Genomic DNA, 17,249 nt, shown 5'->3' with positions numbered 1-17,249 from the left:
TGGCAGGGCATAACAAACAATGTGTAACCCATTACCCATGGACACAGTCTGACCACATAAAACAGACAATGTGTAACCCATTACCCTTTGACACAAAGTCAGACCACACATAAAACAGACAGTATGTAATTCCATTATTCATGGACACTATGCATGAATTAACTGCATTTTGAATCAAATTAAAGATAAAAAAAGATTCTGTTAACTTTAACTAATTTTTTTATTGAAGCTTAAGATTTGCTTTTAAGTGATAACATAAGAAATATGTCTTTTCAAACACACACACAAAATTAAAACAAAATTTGGTTCATCTCAAAAGTACAAGAGTTCAACTTTACACCACCATTTTTTTTTCCTTAACAGATTACAACAGTACATGTTAGAGTTTTTCATAGATATTATGGAATTGGAAAAGGAATTCCTAAATAAGAATACTGTTAAAATGAGACTGTAAATCTGTGAGCCAATGCTCACTAGTAATACCCCCGCCCTGATGTAAATAAACAACTATTATGCTAATTTACACAAGTTCAATTACAGGCAGATGCACAGAAAAATTTGAAGTTGACATCAGAATCATTTCAAAATTAATCCCACCATATGGCATGCCTCAACAAAGAGTGTACTAAAATTAAGCATCTGCTATTAATAGTAAACGAGAAACACAGACAAACAGGAAGTTGACATTGGATTTTGTGTTAAAATTTCAAGCATCTGCGATAAGTAGTTGCCGAGAAAACAAGCATCTACAATAAGTAGTTGCTGAGAAAACTGGGACAAAAATTTGTTATGTATGAAATGGACAAACGCACAGATAAACAGAGAGTTGACATCAAATATGAATAAAAATGAATTCAACCATATGGCATGCCTAGGAAAAAGATTGTGTTAAAATTTCAAGCATCTGCAATGAGTAGTTGCTGAGAAAACTGCGACAAAAATTTGTTATGTATGAATCGGACAGACGTACAAACAAACAGGAAGTTGACATCAGATTTTAACAAAAATGTATCCCAACATATGGCATGCCTCAGAGAATACTGTGTTAAAATTTCAAGCATCTGCAATGGGTAGTTGCTGAGAAAACTGTGATGAAAATTTGTTATGTATGAATCGGACAGACGTACAAACAAACAGGAAGTTGACATCGGATTTAAACAAAAATGTATCCTAATGTATGGCATGCCTCAGAGAAGATTGTGTTAAAATTTCAGGCATCTGTGATAAGTAGTTTCTGAGAAAAGTGCGACGAAAATTTGTTACGGATGGACACACAGCTACACAGACACACGGACACAAAGACACAGGGACGGACGGACACACAAGGGTAAAACAGTATACCCCCCTCTCCTTCGGAGCAGGGGTATAATAAGACTGATTTGACAGTTCTATCTAACAACAAAAGCTATCAGCTTAATACTTGAAACTATTTATACAAACAAAATCCTACCGGACTCTATGTTTTATAATCTATAAGCTCATTTTTCAAAATGCATCAAGTAGGACACTTTTTTCTTAATAGTCTCCCACTTTCTTCTTTGCAAAACACCATTCTTCTCTTTACTCTTGCGAATACTTTCTTTACATTCCTCCCTTCCTGGGCATTTCCTTGCAGAGGACCCGTCTAAGTAGCTACTGAAATATTCTCTAACCTCTTCCAGCTCCCTGCTGGTCCACTTCACTCTATCAGCTAAAAATATAGTCAAAGTTTCAAAGAAGAGTTGTTTGTATCAGAATTTAAAAGCTCAGTCAACAATTCTGAGCAAAGCATGATTTATTGATGGTCCTCCAATGAAAAGAATGAAATATGCAAGTGATCTACTGTACATTGTATATTGTGAAGAGTAAATTTAAAGTAAAACAAGGTAGAGGCCCTACAGTCCAGAATTGCTCTTCTGATTAACTGCACAACACTGTCAGTGTGACCTATATTTGGAACACCAGGCAGAGGCATCAGCTAACAGGGATTGAACTTTGATGTGCCTCAACCTTACAGTATCAAAGCTACAAATATTTATGAATAATGATAAAAAGAGCGATATATGTTAAGTGTCTCAATTGGCCCCTTAAAATGATTAATTTAATTTAACTTTATATATAGCTTTAATTTGTACAGATATATATGCGACCTTTAATGGCCATTTTTATTTTGATCAAAATGCTATTATTTTAGAAATATGACATCATGAAAATCATGTTTTCCCGCCATTTTAGCATATTTTGTATAAATCTGCTTATTTTCAAGCAGTTTTTCTCCCAGAAAATATAGAGCGCAGCCTAGAACAAGATTTATATTTTTACCAAAGATGTATCTTTTCAATACTAATTAGTGACAGAAAAATTATGTATGTTCTACACTGCACTCTATGTTTCCCATAAGAAAAAACATCAAGAAAAAGGCATATTTTTGGCTTTTTTGCTAAATAGCAAAAATAGCATTATTTCTAATGTCATTTACAGCTAGTGAGTGCATATAAATGTGAAAAATATATTAGAAATATTTCTAATATAATCTCTTCTACAAAATAAATTTCAATAAAATATATCTGAATGTCATTCTAAAATGTTGATTTTTACGGGGCCAAAATTGGCTCTTATCATATATACTCCTTTAACAAGCAAATTCAAAGAATTGTGGTCCCCAACTTTTGGTGTCTTAGTGGTTGGAATGCAATTATTTATGGCATATTGTAACTGACTTGTCAGGGATGTGATTGGCAGAGGAAGAAAAAGGAGGAAATGAAATCAGTCGGGGGTCTGGGGGCCGCTACAGGCCCCCAGTGGGTGCAGGGCAGCGCCCTGCTGGGGGGCCCAGGGGGGCGAAGCCCCCCGGAAGCTCCTGGGATTTCACATATTTTAAAGCTTAAAATTTAATTTCTAGAGATATCTGAGAGGCCATTTTTGACCAAGAAAAATGAAACTAAATTAACATTAAAATCCTTCATTTATTATCATGCAATTTCAATTGACCAATTATTTGTTTTATTTTTCTTTTTTTTCGGCCAAAGCCTTGAGAATTCTTAATCTTGCTTGATTGGCCTGCTGCTTTACATGGGCTTGCAGATCTTTTTCTGCTTCTACTTGAATTGTTAGCTTAGCTTTTTCTTCACTTGTGTTTTTCACTTGCAACTTATTAATCCTTTCCATTTCATCAATGATTTCTCTGAAATGTCCATTACTGCATTTAACTTGTACACATGAGTCCAACCAGTCCCAACAAAATTTATTTTAAACACTTTTGTTAATAATAGACACATCCACTTCTCTGTCCATGCTCTCCATGTTTTCATCCAGTCTTATTCAATAATGTGCTTTAAACCTCTCATAAATTGACTTCTCGTAAAACGTTTTAAAGACCGACACAAGTTATCTACACCTGACTTTGGTAAAACTAGATCCCATACCTTCACACACAGGAAAAACGAAAAAAACCTTTATTTTTTGCTGTTGATAAATATCTAATACTGTTATATACATCATCAACATATTTTACTATACTGATAATTATCACTATCAATCAAAATGACGATCTTGAAAGATTTAGTACCTCTAACCCCCCCCCCCCCATTTTCTCATTGGATTTGCATTGATCTCAAAAATGATCATAATTGACTTTAAAATTCGTGGAAATCCGCGTTTCCGCGGAAAAATCACATCCCTGCTTGTTTGTGTGTCCTGTCTTGTCTGTCCATCATAGAAAAAGATAATTAAAGTCAATTCTCGAATTCTCGCCATTCGATTCATCGCTATTCTCGCAATACTGCCATGATTTCTTAAGAACGTTTTTCCTGCTATATAAAATTCTCTTTACAATGCAAAATTCATATGCCGCCATCCGCCACCCTGTTTTCACAACAAACATCCATTTCAAAGTGTCAATTATCTCGATATACCACCACAGATGCATGTGACATATAGGCCCAAAGGGCCGGGTGTTTCTATACTATTGCTGAATTTATACAAATGCTTTTGTTTAACTTAACACATGTCACTGTAATAAATAAATACTACTGCATGTGGTTAGTGAAGCGACTAATTGGTTGTCGCTATCTAGATCACCATTGTAAAGCCAGACAAGGTACATGTAATTAAAGAATTAAATAAACAATAACTTTTAACATCAACTGTGATTATTAATTTTGTTTTCTGTTTAAAAAATGATTAAATCATGATTTCTCAACAAAAGCGGTTTTCGTTAAACTTGAGTTCGCCGACAACGATATTAGTTCAAATATCCCTACTTCATATAATGCAAAGTTTGCTTTAAAATATTAATTGTGACAGTTTCAGCATCCACAATGCCATAAACAATAAAAGTATTTACAGGAATTCATTTTACATACTATCGGCAATACATCTCAACGATCGACAAGACATATTTTTCTTAAATACCAGACGTTAAGATTTACACAGCATGTACAATCAAGTATTTATTTTATAATTGTTTATTTTGTTTTAAAACAAAATTATTGTAAGCAAAACAACTATTTGAAGCATTTACCAATTTTGAAATGTGTTTATTAATAAAACTAGGAATATAAACGCTATATGTTTTATTTCCAAATGCATAAATTTCATTGATATGTAATATAAAAAGAACAAGCACGTGTTGTTGAATCTTATTATTGTAACCCTATTATTACATGGATGTATTACGTAACAACCGGAACAAGCTAGTAACTATTAACAAGAGGCCCATGGGCCACATCGCTCACCTGAGAAGCTTTGACAATTCTCTAGATTTACCCTTTGTAATACATATTGTGACCCAACCCTACCCAACTGATCATAATTAAGACAATTTGAAATCTACACTACCCCAGGATGCTTCCATGTAAGTTTCAGCTTTTCTGGCCCAGTTGTTATTAAGAAGAAGATTTTCAAAGCCTTTTCCTATATATTTCTATGTAAAACTTTAAATTCCCCATTGTGTTCCCGCCCAATCCCCAGGGGTCATGATTTGAACAATTTAGAATCTACACTACCCCAGGATGCTTCCACATAAGTTTCAGCTTTTCTGGCACAGTGGTTCTTGAGAAGAAGATTTTCAAAGATGTTTCCTATATATTTCTATGTAAAACTTTGATTTCCCATTGTGGCCCCGCCCAATCCCCGGGGGTTATGATTTGAACAATTTAGAATCTACACTATCCCAGGATGCTTCCACATAAGTTTCAGCTTTTCTGGCTCAGTGGTTCTTGAGAAGAAGATTTTCAAAGATGTTTCCTATAAATTTCTATGTAAAACTTTGATTCCCCATTGTGGCCCCGCCCAATCCCCGGGGGTCATGATTTGAACAATTTAGAATCTACACTATCCCAGGATGCTTCCACATAAGTTTCAGCTTTTCTGGCACAGTGGTTCTTGAGAAGAAGATTTTCAAAGATGTTTCCTATATATTTCTATGTAAAACTTTGATTCCCCATTGTGGCCCCGCCCAATCCCCGGGGGTCATGATTTGAACAATTTAGAATCTACACTATCCCAGGATGCTTCCACATAAGTTTCAGCTTTTCTGGCACAGTGGTTCTTGAGAAGAAGATTTTCAAAGATGTTTCCTATAAATTTCTATGTAAAACTTTGATTCCCCATTGTGGCCCCGCCCAATCCCCGGGGGTCATGATTTGAACAATTTAGAATCTACACTATCCCAGGATGCTTCCATATAAGTTTCAGTTTTTCTGGCTCAGTGGTTCTTGAGAAGAAGATTTTCAAAGATGTTTCCTATATATTTCTATGTAAAACTTTGATTCCCCATTGTGGCTCCGCCCAATCCCCGGGGGTCATGATTTGAACAATTTAGAATCTACACTATCCCAGGATGCTTCCACATAAGTTTCAGCTTTTCTGGCACAGTGGTTCTTGAGAAGGAGATTTTCAAAGTGGTTCTTGAGAAGAAGATTTTCAAATATTTTTCCTATAAATTTCTATGTAAAACTTTGATTCCCCATTGTGGCCCCGCCCAATCCCCGGGGGTCATGATTTGAACAATTTAGAATCTACACTACCCCAGGATGCTTCCACATAAGTTTCAGCTTTTCTGGCTCAGTGGTTCTTGAGAAGAAGATTTTTTAATGACCCTACCCTATTTTTTGTCTTTTCTTAATTATCTCCCCTTGCGAGGGGATATGTCCCTTCATTTTAACAATTTAAATTTCCCTTCACCCAAGGATGCTTTGTACCAAGTTTATTTAAAATTGGCTCAGTGGTTCTTGAGAAGAAGTCGAAAATGTGAAAAGTTTACGGACGGACAGACGACGGACACAATGTGATCAGAAAAGCTCACTTGAGCCTTCGGCTCAGGTGAGCTAACAAGTACGTAAAATGTGCAAATTTCCAATGAACAACATACCGAAACGCGACAAAGGATGAAAAATGGCGGCATTCAAAAGTTGAAGTACGTAAACATCAATAAATTTACAGTTATGAAAATGTATTTATTTTATTTTTTAATTAAGGGGCCAGTAAAAATTTTGGTGGGCCAGTAAATTTTGAAAGTTCACTGGTCCGACTGGCCAGTTAGTTTGAAAAGTTTTCGTGAAGACTGAGTTTGACCCCCTGATCTTTGACCTTGTGACCTCAAAATCTGAAGGGGTCATCTACTCCTTAAGGGGAACCAATGTTTAAAGTTTGTTGCCTATCAAGCAAAGGGTTCTCAAGATATTGAGTGGTCAGTTTGACCCTTGACCTTTGACTTCAAAATCAATAGGGCTCATATTCTCCTTCAGAGGAACCAATGTTCTTAGTTTGATGCCTCTCAAGCAAAAGGGTTCTGAAGATATGAGCTGACATTATTTTTCCTACATCCAGAGTAGCTCTACCCTTGACCTTGTGACTTCAAAATCAATATGGGTCATCTACCCCTTAAGGTGAAGCAATGTTCTAAGTTTGATGTTTGTCAAGCAAAATGTTCTCAGGATATTGAGCGCACAACATGTCCTTATGTCCAGAGTAGTTTGACCATTGACCTTGTGACATACAGGCTCTCAGATAACCAAAAGTAGTGCTGTATGATGTGTTATATTAGTTTCCTATACAAGAGAAAATAAGCTTATCAAAAAACTTACAAGGTTTAGCCCTTTTCCTCTGTAAAGAACATGCATCATCACCATTATCTTCAAGCAAGTTTTTCATCTCTGAAATCATACATACATATAAACCATTATATTCCAGTCCACAGCTAAGTGCCTTTAAAATATCCCAAAATTTGACATAAAAAAATGTATGCACAACAAATGTATGCACAAACATTCGGAATGTTTTTAAATAATTTCATTAAATCTAATAAGGGCTATTCCAGGGGAAAAAAAAGTATGGGAGGGTTGGAAGGCACTCCTTATACTTTTTTGTGGGTAGTGGGGTGGGGACAATAGAATTCATATAAGTGGTTGTCCTCAGACAATATTTATTATAGGTGGATGCATTTACCCAAAAAAATATTCTTCTGCAAGATAATTCCTTAAATCAATACCTGTCCAATTTTCATCAAAACTTGCTCAAATTAACGTTTACAGTTGAGAGTGAAACTATATAGTACCTAACACACTAGAAACAAGTACAAATAACTATAAATGCACTTGTTAATACAGTGGGTCCCGTTTTATCCAATAGTCAAGTTGTCTGCCTTATTTTATCAGAGTAGCTGATTATTAGATTAGCCGATTGCTCCAGCGAGTCCAAACATTGGCGTATAGAGCTACATGTATTGATAATACATTGTAGCAAATTTCAAGCCAGCACTTTCGTTTTCATTTGATTACATTACTTAGTGACTTTCTTAAAATAAATTGTTTTACTTACTTGTGAATAATATGATAACATTTTCAAATAAACTGACATATAAATAATATTATTTGATAGTTATTGCCATCTTTATTCAGCACATGTTTACATTCCTTCTTCGATAGTCTCCATTTTGGAAATGGATGTAGACTAAATTCTTGACTCTATTCTGTAAACTATTTTCCCCCGGATAAATGGTGAATGAAAAATAAACAAAACTAGAAAACTGACCAGTCAGCAAGGGCCCCGCCATGGGGTGGAATTATAAGGATGCAGCTTATAGAATGATTAAAAAATATATGAAGAAATAAGCAACTGTATTCTTAAAATTTTCAACATAATTCCTGAATATCCAAAGACCTGTAAATAATATCCTTGTATATTTACATTAGGCAGTAAAGAACAACCTAACACTGAATGTATATATAAACAATAATGAAGTTTGTGTTTGTGTTATATAAAATGCCAGTCTTCAATGAATGCAAATACATGTATCATGAAGGATTGACCTTAACTTCAAAACAAACAGCAGTTGCAGACAAAGTTTTTCATTAATCTTAAAATGACAGATAAAGATAGGCCTACTAAATTTTCTTCAGCAGGCTAGATAATTAATCCCGAGGGATTAATTGTACCTCTCTCATCATTTTCTTCTAAAGTTACAATAGGAACTTTTTCAGTATTAATATTAGAATGGCTTAATCCAACTACCTTAAAAATTAAAATTCTTGAATTTACATAAAGGGAAAAAAGTAAAAATAAAAGATATGTCTTCTTTAATCTATTTCTTGTTTTTAGAATTCAATGAAATCATAACTCATTGTGTAGGTATTTTAACCAAAATAAAGTATAAACATTTATATCTAAATCCACATTTCAGAGTGTTCATAGCATTCCAAATTGACTGAACTTCAAAACAAACTTCATTTGCAGACAGAGGTGGTAATTAATCTCAATGTGACAGATAAAGATAATGCTTGGGATTTTCTTCAGGAGGAAAGCTAATTAATCCCAAGGGACTCATAGCAGCATTCAGTTTTCAATGGAAACATCTTTAGCAGTTATCTCTCTTTGCTAAAGCATTCTTCTATAAAGTTAAGGAATATACCCCACCACCCCAGCTCCAAACCAACGGTCATAGAGAAACAAACTTAGCATCAAAATATGTCTTTCTGCCTATTGAACTACCATACCAAATTTGATCTTAATTGGGCAACCATAAAAAAAGTTATTAGGAAAAAACAGGAAATTTGTGGACAGAAGAAAGACAGACGGACAGACAGAGTGATTACTATAGGGCACCCGCAAATCCTTGCGGGGCCCTAAATATTAAATTGTTTCATTTTTATTTCTTTAATAAGGTTACGTATTTTATACTGTATGTGACAATTCTCTGGTCTATGGGTTTACCAGTATCGTCCTTGTCTGCTAAAGAGATATTTTAAGAGCCATGTGGAGAGAGATATGGTATGGATTTTGAGACGTATATTTACAGTGGCTGGAACGTTATTGTTGACAACTTACACGAACGATCACGTTACACGAACGATTCCGCACGATTAACGCACGATTAAACCTGTTACACGAACGATCTTTCACGTTCACGATTCTACACGTTACACGATCTTACACGATTGTTAACGCAAACGCACGATTCTTCACTTAAAATAGTTCAAAATATTTAGGATTCAATATTTTAAAAACGAAATACGGCTTAATAATTATTTCAGATTTCAAAGAATTATCAATATTATTTCATAGACTTTGAAGAAAAAAAAGGAAAATTATATTTCTGTAACTAAATATATGCAAGACTTAATATTTTGGATTAAAAATAATTATTTCTAAGGTAATTCTCTGATCAAAAAAAAAGGAATCTATTCAATCTATTAGACGATGTACATGTATGTGGGTCGTATAATTTGATTGAATTGGATATCATGATATGCAGAAAGGGGGATACGATTGAACAAAAATGGCAGGATGGAATGACTTAAATTATAATTACAAATTTTATCCTTATGTTTCCAATGATTCAATGTCTGATAAACTTGCCAGTTATTCAACTTTTTTATTTGCAGAAATTTAAAATTAATTAATTACAAATAGGCTCAAGAGATGAACACAGATAATCAAAACTCCCGAAAATCATGCCGTGTCCATGTATATTTGTCGACTAACTAGTTATGTAAGCATTGAGAAATGTTTATTTCTTTGTAAAAAAAAAATATATTTATTTTCAATGAATTGATTTCAAGATTATCTTGACCACAATAAGAAGTAAATAATAATTAAAATCAGATTTTTCAAAAAGGCGTTAAAGATCTAAGTACGGTTTATCACAATATTGATCGCGCTATTTGACAAGAACTTAATATTGTATGACTTACTATATTGCTTGTTTCAAGCGATAATTAGTCCGTTCTGCATTCTATTATGTAAATAGCGCTTTTTCATTTTTTGGATTAATTAATAAATTAAGAAAAACAAACAAGGGAAATGCTTATTTTACAAATAATATTCCGATAAAAACTTACAAAACGAAATTTACATGATTCTAAACGCACGATCTCGCACGCTTAAAAACGCACACGATTGAGTCTGATACACGAACGATCTCGCACGTTAAACGAACGATCACTCATGATACACGAACGATTCTACACGATTGGTTTGTCAACAATAACGTTCCAGCCACTGTATACAGGTCCTTTGTGATTTTAACCATAAAATTTGCACTTTAAAGTGAACAAATATTAAGTCAAATGACCAAGTTAAATGATTAAATAATCTAATTATGATGCTTTTCAATGTAGGGGCTGACAAATCTCATTGCCCGACGCCCGAGACTAGTGAATTTTGGGGATGGGCAAGGGATTTTTTATCAACCACTTGCCCAAGGGCAAGTGACTTTTTCAAAACAAAAAAATAACTAGAACTGTCCAAACGGGACAAAATACCCCCCGCTGGGTTTTTCAGAAGTAAGTTCTTCCATAATAAAGATATGTATCAAACACGAATAATGAAATTTTTATTCCAGTGACCTTGAACTTCCTCAAATGACCTTGGGTTATGGTCATGACACACCCTTGGGTCATGGGCAATCTTTGAGTGAAATGAGAACCTACCAAGTTTATCCATAAGAAAGATATGAACCGGACACGAATTATGAAATTTTTCTTCCAGTGACCTTGAACTTCCCCAAATCACCTTGGGTCAAGGTCATGACACACCCTTGGGTCATGGAAAATCTTTGTGTGAAATGAAAACCTACCAAGTTTATCCATTAGAAAGATATAGACCAGACACGAATTATGAAATTTTTCTTCCAGTGACCTTGAACTTCCCCAAATCACCTTGGGTCAAGGTCATGACACACCCTTGGGTCATGGGCAATCTTTGAGTGAAATGAGAACCTACCAAGTTTATCCATTAGAAAGATATGGACTGGACATGAATTACGAAATTTTTCTTCCAGTGACCTTGAACTTCCCCAAATCACCTTGGGTCAAGGTCATGACACACCCTTGGGTTATGGGCAATCTTTGAGTGAAATGAGAACCTACCAAGTTTATCCATTAGAAAGATATGGACCGGACATGAATTATGAAATTTTTCTTCCAGTGACCTTGAACTTTCCCAAATCACCTTGGGTCAAGGTCATGACACACCCTTGGGTCATGGGCAATCTTTGAGTGAAATGAGAACCTACCAAGTTTATCCATAAGAAAGATATGGACCTGACACGAATTATGAAATTTTTCTTCCAGTGACCTTGAACTTCCCCAAATCACCTTGGGTCAAGGTCATGACACACCCTTGGGTCATGGGCAATCTTTGTGTGAAATGAGAGCCTACCAAGTTTAACCACAAAAGATACATCTCAAATATGATTTATGATATTTTTCTTACAGTGACATTGAACTTCCTCAAATGACCTTGGGTCAAGGTCATGACACACCCTTGGGTCATGGGCAATCTTTGTGTGAAATGAGAACCTACCAAGTTTATCCATAAGAAAGATATGGACCGGACACGAATTATGAAATTTTTCTTCCAGTGACCTTGAACTTCCCCAAATGAACTTGGGTCAAGGTCATGACACACCCTTAGGTCATGAGCAATCTCAGTGTGGAGTTGTAGATTCTAATGTCCCTCTGTTAGAAAGATATGGACCGGACACGATTGCACAGACAGACGGACGGACAGACGGACAGCTAGACAGACGGACAAGGTGATTCCTATATACCCCCCCCAAACTTCGTTTGCGGGGGGTATAAAAATCTTAGTTTTAAGTGGATAGGGTACTTGAAATAATCATTTTTTGTCTTCCTACTTTTCATAGTTTAAAGTAAAAATTCAGGTAGGGCAATTGAATTTTGACCATGTACTCGTCCATGGGCAAGTACTTGAAAAATCTATTTGTCAGCCCCTGCAATGTCCAAGCAAATTGTCATATGCAAGCTAATCAGTTTAATAATTAAAATTTCATGCCGAAAAAATTGCAAACAATTGTCATAATTAAGATCCATTCTCTGTAACGACTTACGCGTAGTCTCAGAATTTCTCCAAACTCTCTATGATAAAAGTTTTTGATACCGTAAACTCAAATCAGGCAGAAAATGGTTGCTATGTGTCATGGTTACTATGGCAACATCTCCTAAAGTTTGAAAAATGGAATTTTTCAACATGTTCAGAGTCCCACAGTTAATGTTTGCAGCAAAGCAAACAAGTGGCAATGATTGTTTCTGGAAGTTGAAGGCCTGATGTCTTAAATGCATGATAAACATGTTTAATAAATCAAATATTACATACGTTACTATGGAAACAAAGTATTCAAAAGTATTAATTTTGCTCATTTAATTTTAAAAAAATCATGCACTTAAGAATTAAAAAAAATCATAGGTTGAAATGCAAGCAAATAATAGATAAAAGATCCTTGCGACATTTACCAAGGAAGAAATATGATATTTATTACAGGTTGGCAATGGTTGCCATGGTTTTAATTCCAAGAAGGGATTTTAAATTTATTCTCTTAGTGTTTAAATCTAATCCTATCTTTTTATATGCATATTTCTATATAACTAAGGATAAATTTTTAGAGATGTTCATGTAACCCTAATTTTCACATTTCAAAAAATTCAAATTCAATTCTTTAAATAAAGGATGTCAAAATAATTATTTTCCTTAGTCGATTATTTGATTGCATTATTCGAATGCTAGTCGAATATTCGGAACATTTTCTGAAAATGAAATTTTATTTCAAACTTCTCTGGTACACGACTTATTTACAATCCCCCAAAACCCTTTTTACTTAAATCTGTTTGAAAAGTAACATCAAAATTAATCCAACATGTTGATAGTACGATTACATGAAATAAATTTAGAGAGCTAATTCCCCAAATTTATGATTTCCAAGTCAGTCAAATTCATAAATGGGTCTGTATAGTTAGTTTTTAAAAAAATTATTTTAGTAAGCATTAAGAAATTGCCTACCGATATTTTTTAAAGCTTATTATGAAATTAATCAGGGTGGGGTGGGGGTAATCTCACACTATCCAAACATCAGGTGCCTGTGATATGCAGTCAGATACTGATTAATGAGTTATTGGTTGCTCCGGCTATCAAGGTTTTCTCATGCAAGGGGCAATAACTAAAAAAGGGGTCAGAGTTAGGAGTCATGAGTGGAACTTTTGACAAAGTTTCAAAAGAGCATCTGAACAAAGCAATAATTTTTATAATAGGTTGATAGACAAAAGAACAGTCCAAATTCCTCATAGTCTAGATGACCTTGATCTAAGTTTCAAGGTCAAAGGTTGTCAACTTTGTCGCAGTTAGTCCCATGTTTCTACGATTGATCGTTTAAAAAAATTCAGTTAATGTTAACAGCAAAAACTCTCAGGGGCATTAACTCATAGAAGGGCTCAATGAATGCTTTCGCAATGAATAGATTCAAAAGTCACCTAAATTAGTCCAAGACATTGGTGAAGATTTGGTATCGCTACGGTTTGCGGTTTCAGAGGAGTAGCGAAAACAAGGTTTATCATTGCAAGGGGCGATAACTTTATGAGGGGTGAAAGTTCAAGTACGCAGGGTCAACTGCAATAATGCTTTGAGAAGTCTATTATCATGAACTATATATCTTTTCGATAACTTATGCAACAAAAAATCACTCGGTGAAAAAAAATGATAAAAATAATAACTAATAGACTAATTGTTCACAGAACAATTAGAGGTCTTTCCACCTTCTTTAATTTTTTGAAAATTTCTTTTATATTTACCTTTTCATAGTAAAATTTCGAATAAAAAGAAACCAGAAATGGCTTCAAAACTAAGAAAAATGAAAGTTTTCAACAACAACAAAAAAATTTAAAGTGACCTTGACCTTGAAGAAATATTCAAGGTCCAGGTTCACATTGCACTTGACTCCATGCTTCTACGACCCTTAGTTTTTAAAGTTATAAGGTTTAATAGTATGTGCAAAGGCGTTAAAAGGTGATAACTCATGTAAGGGGTCATCGGATCCTTTCGCTCTGAATAGATTAAGTTGTGTATATAGACCCTGAAGACATTAGTAAAGGTTTTGTGCCTCTGTGGTTTACAGTTTCTGAGGTGTATCAATAACAAGGTTTTTAGTGAAAGAGGCAGTAACTTTTAAAAAGGTAAATCTTAGGGGAAAAGTATAAATTATTTGATATAGTTTTAAGAGGACATATTAAAGATGCAAAGATATTTAGTATATGTTGAAAGACAAAAGAGATATAAAAAGTGCTAAATATCTCATATTTTGAATGACCTTGATCTCTGACCTTCACAAAAATTTAAAGGTCTGATATCAAAGAATCAAATGCAGTTGGTTTCATGTCTCTATGGCTTATAGTTTTGAAAATTTTTTATTATTTGTAAACATCAAAAACTTCTCAGGGTCATGTGCAAAAAACTTTCAAGGAGTACATTCTTACGGACTATTTATCTTTTCGATAAAACTTGAAACTCAAAATCACACGGCGGAAAAATAATAAACAAGAGGCCCATGGGCCACATCACTCACCTGAGCACATGGCTTGGTGAAAGCACAAATCGGTTCAGTATTGAAAAGATTACTTGGGGGGGGGGCTTGAATTTTAAACTACCTGATGATTCTTCCATGTCAATATAACAAATGGCTTTGTTGTACTTGAGTATATTTTTAAAAGAAATGTCCCATATATTCCTTTGTAAAAATTTGATCCCCCAATATTTACATTTCCAATGTCTTTGTCCAAGATAAAATTACCAATTGTAAATGTAATTTATTTCCTCCTGAATGTTTTGGCGCGGTTCCAAAAAAACCACATGCAGGGCGGGACAACACCTAGAGAGAAGCAGGCTTGGAGCCCCGTGGATTGGCGGAATCAAAGCATGTAAATATAAGGAATAACTGTCAGATTTTTCGAATTCATGAAGATGATCAATGGATTGGCTTGTGTGATAATTTTATGCATAAATGCCTTCGGCATTTATGCAAATTACCACATTTGTTTAAAATATATACACATGTATTACAGCAATTACAATCTTTTCAGCTGTCAAAATCATGTCGACTTTCACGGGATTTAAAACGAAAGTAGAATGGTAGATGAATACCGATCCCGATCAGAATTAAGACGAAGAAAAACAGAAATAAAAAAAATCGAGGCGGGGGTATAAAATCGGGGCGGGCGGGGATGAGAATCTAGGAATATTTTTATTATGGCCTAATTGGCATTGTGGCTCCTCCCTATACCAGGGGTCATCATATGAACAAACTTGAACCTACACTACCTGAGGATGCTTCCATATCAATATGACTAAACATAGCTTTTCTGTTTTTGAGAAGAAATATTTTTCCTATATGTTCTTATGTAAAACTTTTGATCCTGCATTGTGGCCCGACCTTATCCCTAGGGGTCATCATTTTAACAAACTTTAATCTACACTACCTGAGGATGCTTCCATATCAAAATGACTAACCATGGCTTTGCAGTTCTTCTTCAGAAGAAATTTTCTGATATTTTTCTATTTAAGACTTTGATCCTCCATTGTGGCCCCACCCTACCCCCAAGGGGTCATGATTTGATCCAAATAGAACCTACACTACCTGAGGATGCTTCCATATAAATATGATCAATCAGGGCTTTGCTGTTTCTGAGAAGAAGATTTTTAAAGATATTTCCTATATATTTCAAAAACTTAGTCCTTTGTGGCCCCGCCCTACCCCCGGGGGTCATGATTTGAACAAACTTGAATCTACACTACATGAGGATGCTGACATATAAATGACTCATCATGGCTTTGCTGTTCTTGAGAAGAAGATTTTAAAGATTTTTCTTATATATTTCTATGTAAAACTTTGATCCTCCATTGTGGCCCCGCCAAGAATACTTTGTTGCAAGTTTGGTTGAAATTGGCCCAGTAGTTCTGGAGAAAAAGATGAAATTGTGAAAAGTTTACAATGATGACACCGACAACAGACAACAGACAAATTTTGATCAGAAAAGCTCACTTGAGCCTTTGGCTCAGGTGAGCTAAAAATAAGAAACAGAAGAAAATCAATATTTCTATTGAATTATTGTATTTTATTATTATTGAATTTTAACCCCCCAGGGGTTCATGATTTGAACAAACTAGAATCTACACTACCTGAAAATGATTCCATATTAATATCACTAATCATAGCTTTGAAGTACTTGAAAAGATGATTTTAAAAGGTTTCCCTATAAATCCCTATGTAAAACTTTGGTTAGCCATTTTGGCCCCACCCTAGCCTGGGGGTCATGATATGAACAAACTTGAATCTACACTACCTGAGGATGATTCCACATGAGTTTCATCTTTCCTGGCCCAGTTGTTCTTGAGAAGAAGATTTTTAAAGATTTTTCCTATATATTCCTATGTAAAACTTGAGTCGGCCATTTTGGCCCCACCCTAGCCCCGGGGGTCATGATTTGAACAAACTTGAATCTACACTACCTGAGGATGATTCCACATGAGTTTCATCTTTCTTGACCGAGTGGTTCTTGAGAAAAAGATTTTTTTAAAATGCCATTAATTTTTAACAAATTCATGATTATCTCCCCTTGGAAAAGGGTGAGGCCCTTCATTTGAACAAACTTGAATCCCTTCACCCAAGGATACTCTGTGCCAAGTTTGGTTGAAATTGGCCCAGTGGTTCTTGAGAAGAAGATGCCTTCGGCTCAGGTGAGCTAAAAAAATATAAAAGTACACACCTAAAGATTCACTTTCATTATGCATTTCACTGTCCTGGTCATCTACAAAATAATAAGTATAATAACTAATTTGCTAGGATAGAAACCACAGAAAAACTTATCAAGCTTGCCATTCATAAAAAGGTATCCTTGACCCATATAAAATAATTTACGATTCCTGTGGCATGCAAAACTTACCTGAACTACTGTACTTTGTTATAACAGAGTGCAAGTCAGAAT

At 34.8% G+C, this 17,249-nt stretch overlaps 1 protein-coding gene across 1 annotated transcript; it reads right to left on the bottom strand.

Moving 5' to 3' along the window:
• Positions 1-231: 231 nt before the first annotated feature.
• Positions 232-17,074, bottom strand: LOC134273353 (uncharacterized). Its single transcript, XM_062755551.1, has 3 exons — positions 17,031-17,074; positions 7,068-7,136; positions 232-1,690 (listed from the first exon to the last, which is right to left on the bottom strand). Exons 1-3 carry the CDS (start codon positions 17,053-17,055, stop codon positions 1,479-1,481), a joined length of 306 nt encoding a protein of 101 aa, XP_062611535.1. The 5' UTR covers positions 17,056-17,074; the 3' UTR covers positions 232-1,478.
• Positions 17,075-17,249: the final 175 nt, after the last annotated feature.

The sequence above is a fragment of the Saccostrea cucullata genome, unplaced genomic scaffold (assembly GCF_032062105.1).
Source record: "Saccostrea cucullata isolate Sc308-1 unplaced genomic scaffold, CSIRO_AGI_Scuc_v1 ctg8432, whole genome shotgun sequence".
In the NCBI taxonomy this organism is placed as follows: Eukaryota; Metazoa; Mollusca; class Bivalvia; order Ostreida; family Ostreidae; genus Saccostrea; species Saccostrea cuccullata.
The sequence above is the reverse complement of the archived record's forward strand: the minus strand, read 5'-3'. Positions and strand labels throughout refer to the sequence as shown.